The 26,746-nt window shown below is 38.4% G+C and overlaps 1 protein-coding gene across 3 annotated transcripts in view; it reads right to left on the reverse strand.

The window, feature by feature from the left end:
• Nucleotides 1-15,987: 15,987 nt before the first annotated feature.
• Nucleotides 15,988-26,746, reverse strand: part of LOC127873136 (TATA box-binding protein-associated factor RNA polymerase I subunit A-like) — a 37,399-nt gene continuing 26,640 nt past the window's right edge. For all 3 annotated transcript variants that reach the window (XM_052416775.1, XM_052416776.1, XM_052416777.1), the window contains 3 exons: nt 23,538-23,643; nt 21,841-21,998; nt 15,988-18,983 (listed from right to left, as the gene is read on the reverse strand). In XM_052416775.1, the coding sequence (XP_052272735.1) occupies nt 18,910-18,983; nt 21,841-21,998; nt 23,538-23,643 (338 nt within the window). In that variant the 3' untranslated portion in view covers nt 15,988-18,909. The remainder of the gene's footprint in view (nt 18,984-21,840; nt 21,999-23,537; nt 23,644-26,746) is intronic.

The following is a 26,746-nucleotide window of genomic DNA, read 5'->3' on the forward strand; positions in this document are numbered from 1 at the left end:
TTTGATTGTTTAAATGTATTCTCATCACAGTGAAAATTCAGTAAGGAGGAGGATGTCGTCCCTTATTGGCCTGTTCGGACGTCACAGGCTAATCAAGGATGATACTTAACACACAAACAATGAGCCCCATTTTCCCAGAGCGAGGCTCATATTAATTTTCTTGTAGAACATTAACCCTTTCCCACTTAGAAGGAAAGTGAAAATAACCAAACAGCATAAAACCAGAACAGCCTGCGAGTAACTCGCAGTCTGTTCGGGTTTTATGCTTTTTGCTGCTCATCAATATCTAAGGGTTGGAAATGAAGCCTTTAAAACTTGAATATTGTAAGAAAGGTATTTAATTAAATTTAACTTAATATAAGACTACAAATCAGTTAAAAAACGTATCTAAGTGGCAAAGATTTAAAATGCATTTCCAAAACAATCTCCAACAACAACAAGTCAGTGGATTTTCTTTAGAGTAACTCTTCAGAACGTCTAATTTTAGTAATTATTAAAAAATAAAGGTCTTTAATTTAATTTAACTTTCTAGAGGACTACAAATGCGTAAAAATACGTTTCTAAGTGGTAAAGATGAAATTGTATTAATACAATGTCCCAGCTAGCACAAAAAAGTTCTTAGAAAGTTATCCTAACGTTAGCCCAAACGTTCCAGAAACGTTGCACTGCAACGTTCTCCTAACGTTAAAATGTATAGTTCGCTTAACGTTCCCGAAACGTTACGGAATAACGTTATCATTTAACCTAAAACAAACCTAAATCTATGTGTTCGTATTGAGGTTGAAAACCAACACATCTTTATTTTACAAAAGTTTATTGCATGAATGTAATTTATACAAATATATATCATCGCATTGTTGTTGTTGTTTTTTGTCTTGAATCCGGATCTGTTCGGGTACATACATGTACCGCATGAATAACACCAAGACAACACACATATATGCGTCATCTTGATCGTACACATACATGAAACCGAATGTTCCATCATACATGGTAAAATAATCAAGCGTTACATCTTTAAATTTAATAATGTATTTTATGACTGTATCAATTAATAACTACATTTGAAATTAAACTACAACATCAATATTTAAATGATGTCATGACCAACAAACACTTTTTATAAACTACATTTTACATAATTATATATTTCAATTTTAGAATTTAATAAAATTAATAATTGAGGTTAAAGGGGCCTTTTCACGTTTTGGTAAATTGACAAAATGTAAACAAGTTGTTTCGGATTCGCAATTTTTCGATTTAGTTATGATACTCGTGAGGAAACAGTAATACTGAACATCAACCATGCTCTGATATAGACATTATATGCATCTTTTTACGATTTAAAAACCTGAAAATTATAAAGCGTTGCAACGCGAAACGATTGAATAATTTGGAGAGTTCTGTTGTTGTCGCTATATTTTGTGAAACAACGATGATTGCTTATATATAGTATAAAATACATTTGTATGCGGAAGAATGGTCGAGGGGTCTAAATCGGAGACTTTTTACGCCAGGACTCCAGGGGTCAGTGGTTCGAGCCCTGTTGAGGGTTACTTTTTTTACTTTTTTAAATTTTATTCTTCATTTTTTTACTGGAGCTTTTTAGAGCAAATGTTTACATTTATCAGTAGAAAGCATTTAATGACAAACTTCAAAACATGCCAAACTCTGTGAAAAGGCCCCTTTAAGATAAAATTTTGAATTTTATTTCTTTTTCAATTAACGGTTAATTTGGAATATCGGTGTTCGAAATAACGGTGTACATATATATTTTTCACGTAATTACATGTGTTTTGAAGAATATTTTCAACAACATACAGCTACCAAAAAATGACTATTTGTGAACGTTAGTATATACAAAAGTGGTACGAAGTCTCCATGGTACGAGTTCCCCATTATTCCGATTTTGAATTTAAAGCAAGTGCATAATGATATCAATTTTAATATTACAAATTGAAATGACAATAAAAACCTACCTCGCAAACTGTTGTTTATCGTTGATTGTAGGTTCCAACTTATCTTATTATTGAACAACAAGAAATATCTTTTAAAAAAGATATACGGCGTTGATTGTGGTAGGAGTTGGTGAAAGGTAAAGAGTTCAATGAAAGAGATCAAAGATAGCGAATGTCTTTTTCTGTGCAGTTCGTAGCTGCATCACACGAAGTACATGTAACAGTATAGGCCTTAAATTGAATGCATGAGTCATACCCAGTGCCACTCTGTTAGTATATACATACATTCATCCGCAGTTTACTCAGTCTATTGCTAGCGCTCACCACATACACGCGAACTATCAAGTCGCCTGATAATAAATATATATAATAATATATAAATATATTATCAGGCAACTTGATAGTGCGCGTGTATGTGGTGAGCGCTGGAAACTATGGACGTGTTCGAGGGATTCGCATTCACTCAGGATGAAAGCCAGGAAGACATAGACGTCATTCTACAGAAATTCGAAGCATTCTGTGTTGGGAAGACCAACGTTACGTACTACGAAAGATACCTGTTTCATACGTGCGTACAAGGTTAGATGGACGCATTTGACACGTATTTGTCAAAAATACGCCAACTTGCCAAAATATGCGAATACGGACAATTGAACGATGACTTAATCAAAGACCGATTGGTTATCGGAAAACGCGACACACAGGTGCGTAAACGTCTTTTACAAGAAGACAAATTAACTTTGCAAAAATGCTTTGATATGTGCAGACGCAAAAATCAAGACAATTAGCAATGGTGCGTCAGGTGTGTCCGACGACGTGCATTTCGTCAAACCAAAATCGAAGCCGCAACAAAAGCAGCGCAATCACAGAGGACCAAAGTCAGCCGTCAAGAAATGTCCTTATTGTGGAACAAATTGCATGCCAAACAAGTGCCCATCCTTTGGAGTTAAGTGCCGAAAATGTGGAAAGCTTAATCAGTATGCGTCAGCCAGAAAATCAAAACACAAAAGCCATGTGAAACAATGTGACCTTTCAGATGATGGGAATTGCGATGACATAGTAACACTAAACGCAGGAAAGTGTTTACAGAACAAAATTTACGCAAACATGTTACTAGTGAAACTCGGGAAAACAATTGAATTTCAATTAGATTCAGGCGCGACAACAAAAATCATTCCACGGTCACTAATCCCAGGAGTTGAAATTGAATACACTGACTCAAAATTCAGAATGTATGACAAATCAGTGACCAAAGCTGAAGGGAAATGCAAATTAATGATAAAAAATCCAAAGACACATGCTATGTACAATGTTGAATTTTTAGTGATTGATAAAGATGTGACCCCGCAACGGGGCGCAGAAGCAATCCAATAAATGCAATTAATAAAAATTCAATATCAAAACATATGCCCTGTGGACAACTCTGATTGTTTGTCAATGCATGATATTGAACAGAAATTTTCAACAGTCTTCATTGGTGAAGGTGAATTTTCTAAGCCACTTCATCTGAACGTTGATGATCCTGTTCAACCATTGAAAATGCCTGTACGACGCGTGCCGTTATCATTGAACCTTGAGCTCAAAAACAGCTAGAAAAGCTTGAGAATAATGTGACAATTGCAAAAGTTGACACCCCCACTGACTGGTTATCTAGTTTGGTAATTGTAAAACGTGCTTCTGGAAAGATTCGTCTATGCATCGATCCTAAGCCCCTTAACAAAGCGTAGAAGCGTAGTCACTACCTGATGCCAGTGGTTGAAGATTTATTACCAGAGCTCTCACAAGCAAAGGTATTCAGTAAATGCGATGTCAAAAATGCCTTTTGGCGTGTCAAGTTATATGAGGAGTCTAGCTATTTAACATCATTTGAAACGCCTTACGGTAAGTACCGTTGGCTCAAAATGCCGTTTGTAATATCTCCAGCACCGGAATACTTCCAGCAGTATTTGCAAGAAAGCCTTAGTGGTCTTAGTGGAATATGCGCCATAGCGGATGATATAATTATCTACGGCAAAGGCTCCACATCAGACGAAGCCGTCAGAGACCATGATAACAACTTGAAAAAAATGTTGCAACGATGCATAGAACGCAACATTAAGTTAAACAAGGACAACTTGCAGCTACATAAGACAACCATGCCGTTTGTTGGTCATTTATTAACGGACAAAGGTATTAAACCGGACCCCGCGAAAGTTGAAGCAATCATGAAAATGCAGAAACCAACAGACAAGAAGGGTGTGCAGAGACTATTAGGTCTTGTCAATTATTTGACAAAGTTTCTACACAAGCTCAGTGACATGTGTGAGCCACTACGCCAGCTTACACACAAGGACAACTTATTCCAATGGTCCCATGCGCACGACGAAGCACTACACGCGATCAAGCAAGCAGTGTAATGCCCCTGTGCTACGATATTTCGATCCAAGCTCGAAACTACAATCCAATGCGATGCACCCGATACCGGATTGGGGTGTGTGATGTTTCAAGGTGGACAACCTGTTGCATTTGCAAGTCGAAAAATGTCAAAATCGGAGATAAACTATGCGCAAATCGAAAAGGAACTCTTATCTGTGCTATTCGGATTTGAGAAGTTTCACCAATATGTATATGGTCGGAAAGTGAATGTAGAGAGTGACCATGAGCCGCTTGAAAAAAATTAGCAAAAAGCCGTTGATCAGAGCTCCGAAACGTTTGCAGAGGATGCTACTCAAACTTCAAATGTACGATTATGACATTGTGTACATTAAAGGCGAACACAGGTACATATCGGTTACGCTTTCAAGAGCTTATCATGGCCATGGTTCAACGAAACTCGACGAAGTTATACTTTCTGAGTACGAAAAAGAGATTGAAAGTACAAAAATGACGGACTGTCTTGTGCTTTCTCAAGCAAAACAAGACAATCTACGCAAGCAAACATTAGCAGACCCGACATTAAGAATCGTGATTGATCAAATACGCAACGGATGGTCAAATACGCCACGAGAAGCAAAGAAATATGTATCAGTGCGAAAATGGAATTATATTCCGAGGAGATCGCGTAGTGGTACCGAAATCGATGCGAAAACACGCGCTAGAACATATTCATTCTCACACTGGTGTTGAAGGATGTCTAGCTAAGCACGCAATGGTGTTTATTGGCCGAACATGCCGTCAAAAATAAAGGATTACGTCAGCAAGTGTGAAACATGCCAGTCGTTCGGTAGGAAGCAGTGTAAGCAACCGCTTATCAGCCACGACGTTCCTGATCGTCTATGGGCTTAAGTAGCAACGGACGTGTTCACATTCAACAACAAAGAGTACTTAGTGACAGTAGACTATTTCAGCAATTTCTTTTAAATCGATTACTTGGAACAAGCCACGTCCAAAATTATCATCAGAAAGCTTAAAAAACATTTCGCAAGACACGGAATACCGGAAACGCTTATTTCAGATCAAGCTTCAGTGTTCAAGTCTGAGCAGTTCAAAGCTTTTGAAAATGAATGGGACATTACTCACTCATAGTCGTCAGCTCGATTTCCCCAGAGTAACGGAAAAGCCGAGAATGCTGTAAAACTGACCAAGAACATAATGAAAAAAGCGAAACACTCGAACACTGATCCTATGATAGCATTGCTAAATTTCCGGAATACTCCGCAACAATCTACTCTCTATAGCCCAGCACAACAGTTGTTCAATCGAGCAACAAGAACACTGTTACCCATCAAGTCTTCGAAGCTTCAGCCTGCAGTACCCAATGACGTACACCAGAAGCTCAAGGGAAGTAAAGAACGTCAAGCGCATTACTACAACCGCAATGCACGTGACATAAAGCCATTACACGTCGGTGACACCGTTCGCATTCGACCAACGGAACGGAACACAACATGGGAAAGGGTAAGAACAGAATCTGGCGGCGTCATCAATAGAAATCGCAAACATCTGAGAAAGACGCAATAACTCTACATTCCAAGGGAGGAAAATCGTGAAAATGAACAAATCTTTGATGCACCACAATTACCTCCCATTGAACATCCGAAGGCCCCAGAGAAACAAAAACAATCTTCTGTTGAACCACTTATAATAACAACTAGATCAGGTCGACAAGTTAAGCCCCCTGAGTGGTTCAAAGACTATGTGCTTTACTTTGAAAATAGTGTGTTGGTCCGAAACTGTGGAATGACCTACCATCAAGCATTCGGACTTCTGTCTCAATAGACGTTTTCAAAAGGAATTTGAAAACATTTCTCTTCAGAGACTTTTACAATCTATTTAAATTTGAATACCTGTGATTTCAAAACAAATCGAGGCTCAGTTGTATGGGCTTATTTGTCCGACAACCATGACTCAGAGAACTAAGAAATTTAAGAATTGTGCGGGCTTCTTAGCTCGAAAAGGATATTTATTGTACAAGTGACCGGTAACCAAAAATCATTAGGGCTTCTCTGCTCAATGATTGAATGACATCATCCAGCGGTCTTTTAGTCACGCTTAGCCCATCTAATTGTGTCTTATAGTCACACTGAAATTTTAATCTTCAAGTTGTGTCTTGTAGTCACACTTGGTCAGTCTTTTTGTGACTTATAGTCACAAAAGTTCAAATACGGTTTAAACCCAAAAGAAGTGTCCGTAAGGGTGACAGGCGACCGGTAGCTGTGGGATCCGACAGCCAGAGTGCAGAAATATCCTTTCACGTATCCTTTCAGTTAATGATAAAACAGTATCTTTATGTTGCCAAAACTTTGCTCATAATATCATTATAATTATTGTCTTAACCCTAGTTATATCAATTTATTACATAATATTTTATTTTTCCTGTGTTTTAATATCGTAGCCTGTATTGTTTTATTGCTTAAGATTCTTACAGCATTTTTATCACACATTTTTAGATTATTAATCCTTTAATTAATGCTGCATAAAAGTATCAATCACTCTTTTTTTTATCAATCGCATGTATATTTATATGTTTTGTACAACGCCATTGAATATAATTATATAAATAGGCGTTTCATCAAATTAGCAAGTTTCAAGTTTAAAGTGTGTTGTAATTAGGTGCAGACTTTTGACATTACACATGCGTAACTTGTATTTGCATGATTTGATGAAGGCAACTTGAGATAATTTATACTGCTTATTATGTGTATATGCTTAAGCAAATAATACTGACTTTTATAAATTAAAAGTACATTAAAGATCGTGTCTATCTCTTGTAAAAGAGAAAGGATGTAACAGTATTATTAGGCCTTAAATTGAATGCATGAGTCATACCCATTGCCACTATATTAGTATATACATACATGCCTCCTCAGTTTACTGAGTCTATTGCTAGCGCTCACCACATACACGCGCACGATCAAGTTGCCTGATAATATATTTATTATGGATGTATAATAAACGTATTAACAATACGTGTAGTTTATTAAGTACACCATAAACAGTACATGATGTTACGCGGAGTTTCGCGGCTTATTTTACAGTATTACATATTGCTGGTCATAAACCTATAGATACAAAACAGAAAACCAAAAGAAGAATGGAAGTGACATTAAAACATATGAGTCAACCGGCCACACGCGAAGTATCCGTACATATTTTAAATATTTATACGCGCGTTCTTCAAACAAACCTGTTTTAGTGGTTTGTCGGGCATTGCCATTTGATTCGATTATTAACAGTATCGAGAATCATCGAGCTCATGCTTAATACATTAGTCAATATGGTGGAATAATTCTTGTTAAATTAATCAAAAATAATATTTATCATGGTATTGTTGAAAACACATTAAGAATCTATTATTGGCATACCATAATTATATCGCTAATTATCTTTATTTAACATATTTCTTGTCTAAAAAAAATTCCAGTTCACCTAGTTCACGCGATAGCGTCTATATAATATAACGATTGTTTCACTGGCCGCGAACTGACCCTGATACCTCATGCTGATACCTTGCGGGTTGGAATGCGATGCATTAAAGTGAGGCCACGCTTCCACTGCTGGAACGACGGCTTGTTTAAAACTTTATTATTTTATATGTTAAATGTTCAATTTAGAAAACAATTTAAAATGGTTTGGCCAAAACGAATATCAGGATAGGGAAAACGATACTTATATAAACTTAAATATACTAGTACACAGACAGGAATATGAAAGTAATTACTAAATATGAGAACATAGCCTTTAAGTACAAACGTTCTAGCGCTGGCAATCCTCTGTAAATAAAAGTTGTACGCACAAACTGTGTTGATGTCGAGTGTTTAGTGTAAAACTGTTCTATCTATCAAGCCTTTTCATTAGAGATAAAATTATTTCATGCTGAACACGCAGTAAAACAGTGTTACAAAGACGCGTCAATGTTTCCAATGTTCTGGTGGTTAACTCAAATCAGCCAACGGACTAAATAAAGTGTATTCATTCGTGTCTAGCCGCGGGAAATTTTATTTGAATTTTATTGGACACTAACAAAGGTCAGGTAAGGTGAAAAGCTGGCTTATACAGCTACTTCGAACAAAAAGGTTCACATTCAATAACAGCAAAGTTTGAAAATCCAATTAGCCAGTACATGCAGTAGGTCAATGAACAAAGGAATCGAGTGGCGCGCACGCGGGAGATCTGCTGGTTTAGATAACAAGAGAATCGCGAGATACACAAAAATGCAGATCTACTTATAAGCGTATTTTGTAAAAAAAACACACAAAAAAACGTAAAATTCTTTTTGAAAACATATTTAATGTACATGTTTATATTGTGTGATTTTATACGTTCTTAAAACGAATGTACCGTTGGAATTCGGTTTCCCGATAACGTTCCGACAAAAACCTTGTAAGAACGTTACAGGAACGTTACACTTTTAAAGTCCACCAATGCATCCGAGGATCGTAGAAATATACTGTTCAATTGTGACTCTTATAACATATATTTCATATAACTAAAATAAATAACGAATACTGGTAGTTTGATTTTTGTTACAAAATTCTGAAAACGTTCTGCGAACGTTCTGTGTGATAATAACCTAAATAGAACTTAAGCGTAACGTTATTTGAACGTTACGTGCTAGCTGGGGCATAAAGCCAACTAGAACAGTGGACCCCACATCATCTAGATACAACTTCTGACCAAGTTTGGTGAAGATCGGATGAAAACTACTTGAATTAGAGAGCAGACACCATGCTGAATGTGCAAAACGTACTAAGTGACCCAGTGACCTAGTTTTTGACCCCGCATGACCCATATTCGAACTTGACCTAGACATCATCTAGAGAGATACAACTTCTGACCAAGTTTGGTGAAGATCGGATGAAAACTACTTGAATTAGAGAGCGGACACCATGCTCAATGTTTAAAACGCACCTAGTGATCCCGTGACCTAGTTTTTGACCCGGCATGACCAATGTTTCAACTTGGCCTAGACATCATCTAGATACAACTTCTGACCAAGTTTGGTGAAGCTGTGATGAAAAATATTTTAATTACAGAGCGGACAACATGCTGAATGTTTAAAACGCACTAAGAGACCCCGTGACCTAGTTTTTTACCGGGCAAGGCCCATGTTCGAACTTGGCCTAGACATCATCTAGATACAACTTCTGACCAAGTTTGGTGAAGATCGGATAAAAACTACTTGAATTAGAGAGCAGACATCGACCGACAGATAGTCTGACAGACAAGCTCACTCCTATATACCCCCCTAAACTTTGTTTAGTGGTTGTATAAACAAAAGGGCCAAGATGGCCCTAGTTCGCTCACCTGAGAGGAGTCGGTTCATTTAATCTTTACCAAACGTCAAACTTGACCTAGATATTGTCCAGACAAACATCCTGGTCAAGTTTCATCATTATTGAACCGAAACTCTGGCGTATGAAGTGTTTTTGTTTTTGTAAGATTTAACCTGGTGACCTTTATTTTGAGTTGACCCCCCCCCCTTACCAAACATCAAACTTTGCTTACAAAAATAAATATTTTGACCAAGATTCATAAAATCTTAAACAAAATTGTGACCTCTAGAGTGTTTACAGGGATTTTGTATAATATAATGAAAATTTGGACAACCAAAGGGCAATAATTATGGCATTAATTAATTGATTTTGCTCATTATCAAACTTGACTGAGATCTTTCAGTAATTTTCATCAAAGAATGCTTGAGAAGTGTGAATGCTAGTGTTTACAAACCAAATGTGGATGAACGGACGGCGGACAAAGACCAATTCTAAAACCTCACCTGAGCAATCAGGTGAGCTAAAAAGTGTGTTTCACCAATCTGAGCCATTTTCCAAGTTGTCTGAGAAATCAATAAAACCAATGTATTGACTAAGTTTCACGATGATTAGGCAAAAATATGAGACTTCTATAGTGTTCGATCACAAGGTTTCTCTCTAGTCACAAAAGGAAAACTGCCCCCCCCCCCCCCTGGCGGCCATGTTTTTTGACAGATCGGGACCATTTACGAACTCATATGAGATATATATAAAAGCAATAATTTCACCAAGTTTCATGATGATTGGTAAAAAAATGTGACTTCTCGAGTGTTCACAAGCTTTTTTTAGTATATAAATATAAGAAAACTGCCCCCCCCGGCAGCCATGTTATTCAACTGACCGGAACCATTTTTTAACTCAGCTCACGTATCAAGGAAACAAATGTTCTGAACAAATTTCATGAAAATTTGGCCAAACATGTGACTTCTAGAGTGTTCACATGTTTTCACTATATATATAGAGAGAAAAATGCCTCGCCCACTGGCGGCCATGTTTTTCACCGATCTGGACCATTTTCGAACTCGTCCGAGATATCAATAAAAACCAATGTTTTGTCCAACTTTCATGATGATTTGGCAAAAATTGTGACTTCTAGTGTGTTTACAAGGTTTCTCTAAAGCCGAATAAGGAAAACTACCCCGCCCACTGGCGGCCATGTTTTTCAACGGACCAGAACCACTTTTGAACTCAACCAACATATCATTAAGACAAACATTTTGACAAAGTAACATGAAGATTGGGAATGAAATGTGACTTCTACAGTGTTGACAAGGTTTTTCTTTTTTTTTGGACCTAGTGACCTAGTTTTTGACCCAGCATGACCCAGTTTCCAACTCCATCGAGATATCATTGGGATAAATCTTCTGACCAATTTTCATGAAGATCGGACAAAAAATGTGGCCTCTAGAGTGTTTACAAGGTATCTCTATAGCCAAATAAGGACAAGAAACCGTGGGAGACGGGTGATGCTCCCCAAAGGCTTTTTTTGTCACAATATTGCACTATATATTCAGATGAAAGGAAACGTCTTGAGGGCACAGTAGTTGGGGGGACAATAATTTTTTATAGAAAATTTCAAAGGTCCATAACTCTGTGAAAAACCATCCGACTAGAACCCGCTGATAATATGCACATCTCCTCCTGGAAGTGAAGCTTCCCATAAAGTTTCATTAAATTCTGGTCATTAGTTGCTGAGAAATAGCCCGGACAAGAATTGCACTATATGTACAGATAATGGAAAATTTCAAAGGGCCATAACTCTGTGAAAAATCATCCGACCAGAACCCGCTGATAATATGCACATCTCCTCTTGGTAGTGAAGCTTCCCATAAAGTTTCATTGAATTCCGGTCATTAGTTGCTGAGAAATAGCCCAGACAAAAATTGTGCACAGACAGACCGGACAGACGAAGCGGCGTCTATATGCTCCCCCCAAAATAAATTTAGGGGGGAGCATAAAAACTGCCCCGCCCACTGGCGGCCATGTTTTTTAACAGACCAGAACCACTTTTGAACTCAACCAACATATCATTAAGACAAACATTTTGACAAAGTTTCATGAAGATTTGGCATGAAATGTGACTTCTACAGTGTTTACAAGGTTTTTCTTTTTTTGACCTAGTGACCTAGTTTTTGACCCGGCATGACCCAGTTTCGAACTCGACCGAGGTATCATTGGGACAAAGCTTCTGACCAAGTTTCATGAAGATTGGAAAAGAAATGTGCCCTCTAGAAAATACACTGTATTATTATGAAAACATTAATAGTGAAAGGGGAGTTACTACTGTAAACTTAAATGCAATATTTAGAAGAGTTGTCTCGCATGTTACATGACCTTAATTCATGATTGTTTACAAGCCTTTTTACTAAATAAATGTAAGGAAAACTGCCAGTCCCCCTGGCAATCATGTTTTTCAACGGACCGGAACCATTTTCGAACTCAACTCTCATATCAAGGATACAAATGTTCTGACCAAATTTCATGAAAATTGGGCCAAAAATGTGACTTCTAGTGTTAACATGTTTTCACTATATACATATAGAGAAAAATGCCCTGCCCACTGGCAGCCATGTTTTTTCACCGATCTGGACCATTTTCGAACTCATCCGAGATATCAATAAAACCAATGTTTTGACCAACTTTCATGATGATTGGGCAAAAATTGTGATTTCTAGAGTGTTTACAAAGTTTCTCTATACCCAAATAAGAAAAACTGCCCCGCCCACTGGCGGCCATGTTTTTCAACGGACGGGAACCACTTTTAAACTCAACCAACATATCATTAAGACAAACATTTTGACAAAGTCACATGAAGATTGGGCATGATATGTGACTTCTACAGTGTTTACAAGTTTTTTTCTTTTTTTTGACCTAGTGACCTAGTTTTTGACCCGGCACAACCCAGTTTCGAAGTCGACCGAGAGTTCATTGGGACGAAGCTTCTGACCAAGTTTCATTAAGATCGGACAAAAAATGTGGCCTCTAGAGTGTTTACGAACAAATGTGGACGGACGGACAGACTAAGGACAAAGACCGGTCACAAAAGCTCACCTGAATAATCAGGTGAGCTAAAAACCTCTGAATCAAGAAAATGGGTGCAGTTCAAACATTCTGACAGATTTCATTCTACATTTAATTCTTTGACCGGATTTTCCTTATGCTTCTAAATAAATGGATGTGCTATGTGCTTCAAATTAATGGTTGAACAAGAGTTCCGCGGTCGGAGATGACCGCATTGAAGCCGGATTTTTGATTTAAATGACAGGAAAGTACCTTTCGTGTTTTTGTCAATGCAATACTTAAATTACTGAAATATTGTTCAAAGGTCAAAATGAAATGTAAGTACTTTTCAAGGCATGAGCAAACCTTGTGTTATGTTTTGAATGCATATAACAATTTTAACATTTTAACATTGAAGGTCACAGTGACCTTGACCTTCAAATGAATGACATTGAAATGAGCAGTGGTGATCTTCTAGTACTGGCCAACCTTTATGTCAAGTTTGAAGACTCTAGGTACAAGCATACCAAAGTTATAACATGGAATAAGAACTTTAACATTTTTACCTACCAAAGTTATAAGAACTTTAACATTTTTACATTCAAGGTCACAGTGACCTTGACCTTAGAATGAATGACCTTGAAATGACCAGTGGTCATCTAAGTGTGCTTGCAAACCTTCATGTCAAGTTTGAAGACTCTATGTCCAAGCATACCAAAGTTATAACAATTTTAACATTTTAACATTTAAGGTCACAGTGACCTTGACCTTCAAATGAATGACATTGAAATGACCAGTGGTCATCTTCTAGTACTGGCCAATCTTTATTTCAAGTTTGAAGACTCTAGGTACAAGCATACCAAAGTTATAACATGAAATAAGAACTTTAACATTTTTACATTCAAGGTCACAGTGACCTTGACCTTCAAATGAATGACCTTGAAATGTCCAGTGGTTACTTACTAGTTCTGGCCAACCTTCATGTCAAGTTTCAAGACTCTAGGTCCAAGCATACCAAAGTTATAACAACTTTAACATGTTTACATTCAAGGTCACAGTGACCTTGACCTTCAAATGAATGACCTTGAAATGTCCAGTGGTTACTTACTAGTTCTGGCCAACCTTCATGTCAAGTTTCAAGACTCTAGGTCCAAGCATACCAAAGTTATAACAACTTTAACATTTTTATATTGAAGGTCACAGTGACCTTCACCTTCAAATGAATGACCTTGAAATGACCAGTGGTCATCTGTTAATCCTGGCCAACCTTCATGTCAAGTTTGAAGACTCTAGGTCCAAGCATACCAAAGTTATACCATGAAATAAGAACTTTAACATTTTTACATTCAAGGTCACAGTGACCTTGACCTTCAAATGAATGACCTTGAAATGACCAGTGGTTACTAACTAGTTATGGCCAACCTTCATGTCAAGTTTCAAGACTCTAGGTCCAAGCATACCAAAGTTATAACAACTTTAACATTTTTTATATTGAAGGTCACAGTGACCTTGACCTTCAAATGAATGACCTTGAAATGACCAGTGGTCATCTGTTAATCCTGGCCAACCTTCATGTCAAGTTTGAAGACTCTAGGTCCAAGCATACCAAAGTTATACCATGAAATAAGAACTTTAACAATTTCGAGCACGCCGCCACCCCGCCCGCCCGCCCGCCCCCCCCGCCCGCCCGACAACATCAATCTATAAGCCGAGATTTTTTCGAAAAAAATCCGGCTAATGAAAGTATTTCCACCTATTGGTGGAACCTTGCTGTTTATAACACTAATGTACAGTTCATGGGTCCTTCAACATTAATTTCTATATGAGCAACGGTCTGGAAAACAGTGCTCATGCATGTTAAGTCTGCACAGGCTTATCAGGGATAACAATTACCAGAAGGTCTCATCTGAACACAAATTCTTTCCAGGTGGAAAGTGTCGTCGCAGATTAGCCTGTGCAGACTGCACAGGCTCATCTGGGACAACACTGTACACACATGCATTAAGCCCTATTTTCTCACAGCGAGGCTCATTTTATGTTCACACAGGCTGCCTTTCCACCCGCCACACTTATTTAATTGTCAGACAGAGCGATTTTTAAATGGAACTTTTTGTATGCCACCGGTAGGGTTGCATATAGCAGTCGGACTGTCTGTCTGTCAGTCAGTCTAGCATTCCATTTTTCTGACTTTCGATTTAAGTTATTGACCTGATATTTGGTATGTGTACAAAATTTAATTACTTATCACCCGAAGACTCAAAAAATATCTGAGGCTCTGCATTTATTTATAATAGCAGTTTGAATACAGAAAAGACTTGTCTAGTATTTGTACAGAAATGTTCACTTTATGTACAAAGCAAACTAGAAATACCCCGGTAATCATCCAATAAGTGAGAATTGGATACATGTATGTTATATAAAATTTAAGTCAATCATTCAACTTGGACAAAGTCACCAGAATGTCGACTCGCCTGAGATGAGATCTAAAATATGAAAATTCAGCACTTTGTTACAAAGCTTTACTTTGTCCAGCATTAAAGGGGCCTTTTCACAGATTTTGGCATGTACCGGTATTGAAGATTTTCATTACATGTTTTATATTGATAAATGTAAACATTGGATCTAAAAAGCTCCGGTAAAAAAAATCAAGAATAAAATTTAAGACAGAACAAGAGATGTGTTTGTCAAAAACACAATGCCCCCTATTGCGCGGCTTTAAAATAAAACTTCAATATTTCATTTGGCAGGTTTAGAAATTATCTCCTGTTTAAAGCTTAATACTTCCCTTGGATTGTATTTTTTTACTTTTGACCTTGAAGGATGACCTTGACCTTTCACCACTCAAAATGTGCAGCTTCATGAGATACACATGCATGCCAAATATCAAGTTGTTATCTTCATTATTGCAAAAGTAATGGGCAACGTTAAAGTTTTCGGACGGACGCACAGACAGTTCCACTGCTATATTCCACCCTACCGGGGGCATAAAAAAGAAACCCTAAACTGTGCTCGAACCACTGACCCCTGCAGTAAAAAAGTCTATTGCTTAGACCACTCGGCCATTCGTGCTCATACAATGAGAGATGTATTTTAAACTCTATATAAACAATCCTCGTATTATCACAAAAGATAACAACAACAAGAGAACTCTCCAAATTATTCAAGCGTTTCGCATTGCAACGCTTAATAAATTTAAGGTTTTTAAATCGTACAAAGATGCATATAATGGATATTTTAGAGCATGGTAAGTGTTCAGTATTACTATTCCCTCACAAATATCATAAATGCAACGAAAATTTGTAACTCTGAAACACTTTTTTTATTTTGTCAAATTACCAAAACGTGAAAAGGCCCCGTTAATGAAGTTTCCAGTAACTTAGTAGACGTAATGAGATGGAGTGTTGTAGTAAAGGTCATAATTCAAAGTCAAGTTTATGAAACAGATTGACATTTGTTAAATCTTTATCTACAAAAAACTTAATTGACGGTCATATCTTTGTGAAAATGGCCCTCTTCTTTAATTTAACTTAGATATTATGCCCCAAAATGTTTCATGACATATCAAAATATGACTGGATGAAAACTGTTGTGCTTGAAGGGCGGAATCTTCTGACTCAGTGACCTACTTAAAAAGAGACTTCAAAACAATCCAGCTGCTATCTTAGACAATTGCCACAACATATATTCATATCAAACACCTCATTTCTTAAATAAGAACTGATTGAGCAATTTTAAAACATTTTTCAAACATGTTTACATATATGAGCATTACTGGCAAACATTATTTTGTCTGATTCATAAGAAACCAAGTGTGAAAATCAGCAATAAAACTATCTTAATATAATTGCAAAAACAATCTACAAACAAATATTAACTATTAGATTTTAAAGGGACTTGTTCACAGATTTTGGCATGTTTTGAAGATTTTCATTAAAGGCTTTAAATTTGTTAATGTAAAAATTTGAACAGCAAAATCACCAGTAAAAACAAAAAAGAACATACCGAAAGAAAAAAGTTATCCCCTCCTTGGCTGGAACCACTGACCCTTGGAATATAATTCCATTGCCGAAAACACTCGTGCTGCTATCCTAAGGGGGAATATTTAATACTTTATATGAGCAATCCACGTATAGTCACATAGTATAACAATAACCACAGAACTCTCCAAATTATTCAATAGTTTTGCGTTTGTAACACTTTATTATTATCCCCTGCCATAGGCGGAGGGATATTGTTTTGGCGTTGTCTGTCCGTCCGTCCTTCCGTCTTTCCGTCCGTCCGGAGCCATATCTTGGAAGTGCTTTGGCGGATTTCATTGAAACTTTGTATGAGTATATATATGGAAAAGATGATGATGCACGCCAAATGGCATTGTACACCATCTGTTAATAACGGAGTTATGGCCCTTTGTATCTTGAAACAAGAGTGCCAAACTGTCACAAGAAACGCCTGTTTGAAGGTTTTGGACAATTTGATAACTTTACCATGACCCATATTTGAACTTAACCTACTTATCATCTAGACACAACTTCTGACCAAATTTGGTGAAGATCTGATGAAAACTACTTCAATTAGAGAGCAGACACCATGTTAAATGCTTGAAATGCACTAAGGGAACTCGTGACCTAGTTTTTGACCTGGCATGACCCAAATTTGAACAAGACCTCGATATTATTTAGACACAACTTCTGACCAAATTTGGTGAAGTTCGGATGAAAACAACTTCAATTAGAGAGCGGACACCATGCTAAATCCTTGAAATGCACTAAGTGACCCTGTGACCTAGTTTTTATATTGCATGACCCATATTCGAACTTGACCTAGATATTGTTTAGATACAACTTCTGACCAAGTTTGGTGAAGATCTGATGAAAACTACTTCAAATAGAGAGCGGAAACAATGCTAAATCCTTGAAATGCACTAAGTGACCCGGTGACCTAGTTTTTAAACTGGCATGACCCATATTTAAACTTGACCTAGATATTGTCTAGATACAACTTCTGACCAAGTTTGGTGAAGATCGAATGAAAACTACTTCAATTAGAGATAGGACACCATGCTAAATCATTAAAATGCACTAAGTGACACCGTGACCTAGTTTTTGACCTGGCATGGCCCATATTCGAACTTGACCTAGATATTGTCTAGATACAACTTCTGACAAAGTTTGGTGAAGATCGGATGAAAACTATTTGAATTAGAGAGCGGACACTGCTGTGGACGCCGCCCACCGCCCGCCAAGGGTGAAACTAAACTACGTCCCGTTTTCAAAAAACGGGCGTATAAAAATGCTTTTTTGAGAGACAAATATAACACTTTTGTGTCTAGAAGCATATTGGCGGGGGATATCAATTCAAAGAATTTGCTTGTTTTATCAATTTCTATATGATGATAATTCATAAACCAAAATGTCTTCTCAGTATGAGTCTCTATCATTACTAATCTTTGGTATTATTTTGCACATGTTAAATCCCTTTTTGAATCTATGACAAAATATCTCATTTTGACAAACTGTGAAAAGATCCCTTTAAATCACTGTTAAAACATAACTATGAACAATAAATAGGGATGGCAACGAATATTAAAATATAAAAAAATGGAATAATTTTTGAATACCTGTTCCTTTATTTAGTTTATCTTTTCATACATAAGCATAATCAGTACATGAATTGCAACATATATATAGTTTCTCAAAACTAACTCCATTACGCATATCGTTCTCACTAATACAGGATAGGTGTCAACCCTACTGTTGTGTCAAAAGTTTACTGTAACTGATAATCCCATAAATAAAAGCATCAAACCTGGTCTATTATCAAGCACATAATACACATTTCAGTACAAGAACAGAACAGAAAGCACAAGAACAAGCTCTGTCAGAATTTTTTCCTTTCCAAACCTGACTGCCAAATGGATCTATTCAGCAACAAACATGGCCAGTCAAACTATTTCAATCATAATGCTGATTATCTTTCCGAATGTATTCTCTACCAAACATTTCTAGTAACACAATATATTCAGCAACAAACATGAACAGTTCCACTAGTATTTCAATCATTATGCTGGTTCTCTTTTCCCAATATTCTCTACCAATCATGGCTGGTACCAGGCTATTTTCTCTACCAACATGGCTGGTACCAGTCTATTTTCTCTACCAACATGGCTGGTACCAGTCTATTTTCTCTACCAACATGGTGGTACCAGGATCTATTCTCTATCAATCAAGACTGGTTCTAATAATCTCAGGTCGGTCTGACAGATACTTCCTGCATTCTGTGACAAATGTGCATTCTGAAATTAAGCATATAAAGTTAATGAAGTTTCCCATTCAAAAGCACATATTCATAGCTACACAACCTTTTTTTACCAATAATAATCAAATAAAATAGCCTATTTTTGAATCAATAATTACATCTCAGATAAGTCAACAAAAGTATTAACTAGTAGGTCACAAGTCAACTTAATTATTTTTTTACAATTTTCACAGCACAAAATTTCTGACCTTAACTTACAATGCGGCTGCCAAAAGATATATTTTATAAAGGTTCTTGTTCATACCAGTAATTGAATTATCTATCAGTTTTCTTTTAATGGAGTATCAATATTTCTTGGTTCAGAAATGTGCCATTAACTGAGCGAATAAAACTGGTGGCACACACAAAGCCTTTGCATTATGGATCAATAAGTCTGATGGTACATAAAGCCCTTGCATTACCTGGGTCAGTAAAACTTCTGGCACACAGGGCCTTTGCATTACCAGGGTCAATAAGACTAGAGGAATACAAGGCCTTTGCATTACCTGGGTCAATAAGACTAGAGGCACACAAGGCCTTTGCATTACCTGGGTCAATAAGACTAGGGGTACACAAGGCCTTTGCATTACCTGGGTCAATAAAACTAGAGGCACACAAGGCCTTTGCATTACCAGGATCAATAAAACTACAGGCAAACAAGGCCTTTGCATCACCTGGGTCAATAAGACTATAGGCACACAAGGCCTGTGCATCACCTGGGTCAATAAGACTAGGTGCACACGAGGCATTTGTATTACCTGGATCAATAAGACTAGGGGCACACAAGGCCTTTGCATTACCTGGGTCAATAAGACTAGGGACACACAAGGCCTTTGCATCACCTGGATCAATAAGACTAGGGGCACACCAGGACTTTGCATCACCTGGATCAATAAGACTAGGGGCACAAAAGGCCTTTGCATCACCTGGGTCAATAAGACTAGGGGGCACACATGGCATTTGCATTACCTGGATCAATAAGATTAGGGGCACACAAGGCCTTTGCATTACCTGGGTCAATAAAACTAGGGGCACACATGGCATTTGCATCACCTGGGTCAATAAGACTAGGGGCACACAAGGCCTTTGCATTACCTGGGCCACTAAGACTAGGGGCACATAAGGCCTTTGCATCAGCTGGGCCAATAAGACTAGGGGCCCACACGGCATTTGCAATACCTGGATCAATAAGACAAGGGGCAAACAAGGCCTTTGCATTACTTGGGTCAATAAGACTAGGGGCACACAAGGCCTTTGCATTACCTTGGCCAATAAGAATAGGGGCACACAAGGCCTTTGCATCACCTGGGTCAATAAGACTAGGGGCACACACGGCATTTGCAATACCTGGATCAATAAGTCTAGGGGCAAACAAGGCCTTTGCATTACCTGGGTCAATAAGACAAGGGGCATACACGGCATTTGCATTACCTGGATCAATAAGACTAGGGGCACACAAGGCATTTGCATCACCTGGGTCAATAAGACTAGGGGCACTCATGGCATTTGCATCACCTGGGTCAATAAGACTAGGGGCACACATGGCATTTGCATCACCTGGGTCAATAAGACTAGGGGCACACAGGGCCTTTGCATTACCTGGGTCAATAAGACTAGGGGCACACCAGGACTTTGCATCACCTGGGTCAATAAGACTAGGAGCACACAAGGCCTTTGAATTACCTGGGTCAATAAGGCTAGGTACACCAGGACTTTGCATCACCTGGGTCAATAAGACTAGGGGCACACAAGGCCTTTGAATTACATGGGTCAATACGACTAGGCGCACACACGGCATTTGCATCACCTGGGTCAATAAGACTAGGGACACACATGGCATTTGCATTACCTGGGTTGATAAGACTAGGGGCACACAGGGCCTTTGCATTACCTGGGTCAATAAGACTAGGGGCATACACGGCATTTGCATTACCTGGGTCAATAAGACTAGGGGCACACAATGCCTTTGCATTACCTGGGTCAATAAGACTAGGGGCACACAAGGCCTTTGCATCACCTGGGTCAATAAGACTAGGGGCACACAAGGCCTTTGCATCACCTGGGTCAATAAGACTAGGGGCAAACAGGGCCTTTGCATAACCTGGGTCAATAAGACTAGGGGCAATCAAGACCTTTGAATTACCTGGGTCAATAAGACTAGGGACACACAAGGCTTTTGCATCACCTGGGTCAATAAGACTAGGTGCACACAAAGCCTTTGCATTACCTGGGTCAATAAAACTAGGGGCACACAAGGCCTTTGCATCACCTGGGTCAATAAGACTAGGGACACACAAGGCTTTTGCATTACCTGGGTCAATAAGACTAGGGGCACACAAGGCCTTTGCATTACCTGGGTCAATAAGACTAGGGGCACATAAGGCCTTTGAATTTCCTGGGTCAATTAGACTAGGCACACAAGGCTTTTGCCTTACCTGGGTCGATACGACTAGGGGCACACAAGGTCTTTGAATTACCTGGGTCAAAAAGACTAGGGGCACACAAGGCCTTTGAATTACCAGGGTCAATAAGACTAGGGGCACACAAGGCTTTTGCATTACCTGGGTCAATAAGACTAGGGGCAAACATGGCCTTTGAATTACCTGGGTCATTAAGACTAGGGGCACACAAGGCTTTTGCATTACCTGAGTCAATTAGACTAGAGGCACACAAGGCCTTTGCAATACCTGGGTCAATTAGACTAGAGGCACACAAGGCCCTTGAATTACCTGGGTCAATAAGACTAGGGGCACATAAGGCCTTTGAATTACCTGGGTCAATAAGACTAGGAGCACAAAAGGCTTTTGCATTACCTGGGTAAATTAGACTAGTGGCACACAAGGCCTTTGCATTACCTGGGTCAATTAGACTAGAAGCACACAAGGCCTTTGCCAGCGTGAGACCTGGGACCTCCTTGCCCTGCGCAGCCATGTATGCTGTGAAATGGTATGGAGGCCACCATTGTTTCCTGGGCGACCAGCATTCTGCCAATGCAGCACGACTTGTCCCATCACTGAGAAAGGAATGTTAACTGTAGGTCAACTAATGCATCGAAACAAAACACAGAAGAAAATAAATTTCATACTAAACTGATTGTTTTACATGTGTAGATTGGCTGACTTATTCCCCACAACATAAATTGTTTGTGTTTGTTTTTATCCCCATGCATTTAGGGGCACCTTTCCATGGACATAAAATTTGTGACCCCTGTGACCTTGACCTCTAAGTCAGCTTTCGAAATCTGCGACCGCGATTCCAAAAAGCCTCGTACCTACTGTGTCCCTTCAGATATTGCTTTCATATTTGGTACGCATGTGTATCTGGACATTCCCTTTCCATGCGCATGAAATTTTTTAACTTGGGGTCTGTGTTCAGGTTCTGAAATCTGTGACTACGATTCAAAAAAAGCTCATAACGTCTGTGTCCCTTCAGATATTTCTTTCATATTTGGTAGGCATGTGTATCTGGACAAGACCTTTCCATGCACATAAAATGTTTGACCCCTGTGACCTTGACCTTAGGGTCCGCGTTAAGATTTTGAAATCTATTATGTGGTTATCTCCGCCCTCTGTCTGTATGTCTGTCCTGGCCACTATCTCCTCCTACACTATTAGCACTAGAACCTTAAAACTTACACACATGGTCGCTATGAGCATATGTGCGACAGTGCACTATTTGGAATTTTGATCTGACCCCTGGGTCAAAAGTTATGGGGGTTTTGGTGGGGCCGGGTCAAAGATTTTCACTGATTTTTAGCTCGGCTGTTTTTGGAGAGGTATTGTCATAGCCAGCTTGTCGTTGTCGTGACGTTGTCGTGTCGTCCGCCGGCATCGTGCTTAAACCTTGACATTTTCCTCTAACATCAAAGTGCTTCCACCTACAACTTTGAAACTTCATATATAGATGCACCTTGATGTGTTCTACACGCCACACCCATTTTTGGGTCACAAGGTCAAGGTCAATGTGACCTCTAAAAAAAAATATAAAAATTCTGACAAGCTTTCGCAGCCGAGCGTGGCACCCAATATGGGGTGCTCTTGTTTTAGGTTATTTTACATTAACTTCTTCATTTCTACACCAATTTACTTCAAATTGATACTGAACATCTCTTATGACAATACGGTCAATCTCAACTATGCATGGCCCCATTACCTGGGTGTCCCTGGGTCAAACATGCGGTGTGGGGATACGCGTCGATCTCTGCCGCACTATTTCTAGTTTTAAATTTAACTCAAATTTTCATTAAAGCATTGGGATTTCATTAAAGGAGCATCTTCCAATTTATATTAGAATCATTCAAAGATTTATAAATGTAGATTTTAATTAAAAGCTTGGCTTTGCAAATATAACCAAATCCAAGTTCATCAGTCAAATACATAAATTCTTTTAGACATCTTGCCATTATGTAAGCTGCCAGGGATGTAACAACTGCAAAATGTATCGAATTCTTATAGTTAAGATGAAATCACATTAGGTTTTAAATATGTTCATTTAATAAATTTTTTCGTGTTCTTATTTTATGACGGACATGTAAATGTTATAAATTACCCACCTCTTCAATAGCTCATTGATGCAATCTGCAAGCTGTTTCCATGGAGAAGCTTCCAACTTACACACCTCATAATCCAGCATGTTGAATAAATAGGACACCTTCTCCTCTGAAAAAAAGAAGATAGCAAGAACATCCACTACCTGAACTAAAACTAGACATGAGTCACAGACACTGGTGCCCCCACAATACATGTTTGGATGCTGACAAATCAACTATATTTTCTACAGTTTACAAAAGACAAAGGACAATAATTCAGCCAAATCTGGTTGCAGCCCGAATTCTTTCATGACTAATCATCTTCACATTAAGGTCATTGATTTGAAAGTTTGAGCAAAATCAGCAAAGCAGGCAGAGGAGTGGAAAACACACACATTTCAAACTATATGAGCCGCGTAATGAGAAAGCTTAATGCATGCGCCTAAAGTGTTGTGCCAGATTAGCCTGTGCAGTCTGCACAGGCTAATCAGGGACAACACTTTCCGCCTAAACTGATTTTCGGTTTGGAGGGACTTCCTTGAAACTAATAGTACCATTAAAGCGAAAAGTGTCGTCCCTGATAAGCCCGTGTGGACTGCACAGGCTAATCTGAGACGACACTTTACGCACATTCATTTAACCCCCTTTTCACAGAACACGGCTCATATGTTCCATAGTAAAAACAGACAAAAGCACCATAATTCAAAAGATGCCACAGCAACAATTCCTTTCTTCACTATAATTAATATGTTAAGGTCTTTCAAATGTGAAAGTTTCAGCCGCATCGGTCCAGTAATTAAAGAGAAATTTAATCATAATCAATAATGAATAAAACAAGGGCTGTTTGTAAAACATGCATGCCCCCCATATGGGCTCTCCGTTGTAGTGAGAGCCATTGTGTGAATATGTTTTTTGTCACTGTGACCTTGACCTTTGACCTAGTGACCTGAAAATCAATAGGGGTCATCTGCAAGTCATGATCAATGTACCTATGAAGTTTCATGATCCTAGCCATAAGCATTCTTGAGTTATCATCCGGACACCATTTTACTATTTCGGGTCACCGTGACCTTGACCTTTGACCTTGTGACCTCAAAATCAATAGGGGTCATCTGCGAGTCATGATCAATCTACCTATCAAGTTTCATGATCTTTGGCATATGCGTTCTTGAGTTATCATCCGAAAACCATTTTACTATTTCGGGTCACCGTGACCTTGACCTTTGACCTAGTGACCTCAAAATCAATAGGGGTCATCTGCGAGTCATGATCAATCTACCAATGAAGTTTCATGATCCTAGGCGTATGCATTCTTGAGTTATCATCTGGAAACCATTTTACTATTTCGGGTCACCGTGACCTTGACCTTTGACCTAGTGACCTCAAAATCAATAGGGGTCATCTTCGAGTCATGATCAATCTACCCATGAAGTTTCATGATCCTAGGCATATGCGTTCTTGAGTTATCATTCAAAAACCATTTTACTATTTCGGGTCACCGTGACCTTGACCTTTGACCTAGTGACCTCAAAATCAATAGGGGTCATCTGCGAGTCATGATCAATGTACCTATGAAGTTTCCTGATCCTAGGCCCAAGCGTTCTTGAGTTTATGTCTGACAACCACCTGGTGGACAGACAGACCGACCGACCGACAGACCAACAGACCGACCGACAGACCGACATGAGCAAAGCAATATACCCCCTCTTCTTCGAAGGGGGGCATAATAAATGATAATAATCCCAAACTATGTACTGTGAAACCATTTATTTTCGCCAGCACAAAATTTCGTCATTTTTATAAAAATGACGTTTTTGTCAGCACTTAAATTCGCAAATTCCTGATTTGAAAAAAATATAATAAAATGCTGCAGTCAATATCCGATTTGTTTGTCCGAAATATATCGCCGTTGCGATAAATCGTAGTGTGGAAAGAGGGAGAACACTTGAGAGTCACTTGCAGGAGGTGGGGCCTGTTTTTCACATGTCAATATACTAGTCTTTTGTTATCAGGCTATCAGTAATTGGCCCCCATAAGCGTATCATTCTTAAGATTAGCCGATTAGTAAGACCGAATAACCGTTAACGAGTGTTTGAAACAGTTAAGCCAATTGGTCTTATTCATTCATTATCATCGCCAAACTAACAAGGGACAAAATTGTCACAAAACCAGGTTTTCATTGTGAAAAAAAAATCTGATTAAGGGAGACAACTCAAACTGAACTTTTGAAATGAACAAACAAAATTAACCCCCTTTGTAAGTTTGTTTCAAAATATATCTATTTTAAGTTGTGGTGACCTTGACATTGGAGATATTGACGTGATTCTTTCGTGCGACACACCGTCCCATGATGGTGAACAAATGTGCCAAATAATTGTAAAATCTCACAATGAATGACATAGTTATGGCCCAGACAAGCTCATTTATTGCCAATTTTGACCTTTGAACTCAAAGTGTGACCTTGACCTCGACGTAATTATTTCGCGCGACACACCGTCCAATGATGGTGAACAAATGTGCCAAATGATTTTAAAATATGACAATGAACGACATAGTTATGGCCCGGACAAGCTTGTTCCGCCCGCCCGCCAGCCCGCCAGACACCCAGCCAGCCCGCCCGCATTCGCCAATCTAATAACCAGTTTTTTCCTTCGGAAAACCTGGTTAATAACAATCTTACCTTTATCGGCGCAAATTAGAGAAGACGTCAAGATTATTGGTTAAAATTAGTGTTAGCAAACTAATTGGTCAATTTTCAATAAAGTTTCAAGAGTTTTGCATCGTAAATATTTGATCACTTTCAGTACAATAATTTTCTGAAGTGTAACATTAACAGTGCATTATGGGAAAGCGGTTTTATAGGGCACAGTTCAGATTTAATTGTAACAATCAATAGACGAATGAGTTTAATTAGATTGAATGCAAAGCAATATTTTATTGTGTCAAAATCAGTCATTCGAAAAACGTGCTTTCCGGGGATTTCCTGAAAATCGCGCAAAAATATAAGTGAATTTTCGTAAACAAGTACCCTACGTTTGGATGGAACTAATCGTCATGATTGCTAATTTCTCTTTACCTGTTACGTTTTCAATTGCTACAAGTAACACTGATTTGAAACATGTATCGTAAAACTTGTCAATAATTAAAATGTTGATAGCCCATAACCGAAGCACAAGCTATTTTTACATCTGTATTGTAGTTAAACGCAAACAACCAAACACAAATCAATATGT

This window comes from Dreissena polymorpha, chromosome 3, assembly GCF_020536995.1.
Source record: "Dreissena polymorpha isolate Duluth1 chromosome 3, UMN_Dpol_1.0, whole genome shotgun sequence".
NCBI lineage: Eukaryota > Metazoa > Mollusca > Bivalvia > Myida > Dreissenidae > Dreissena > Dreissena polymorpha.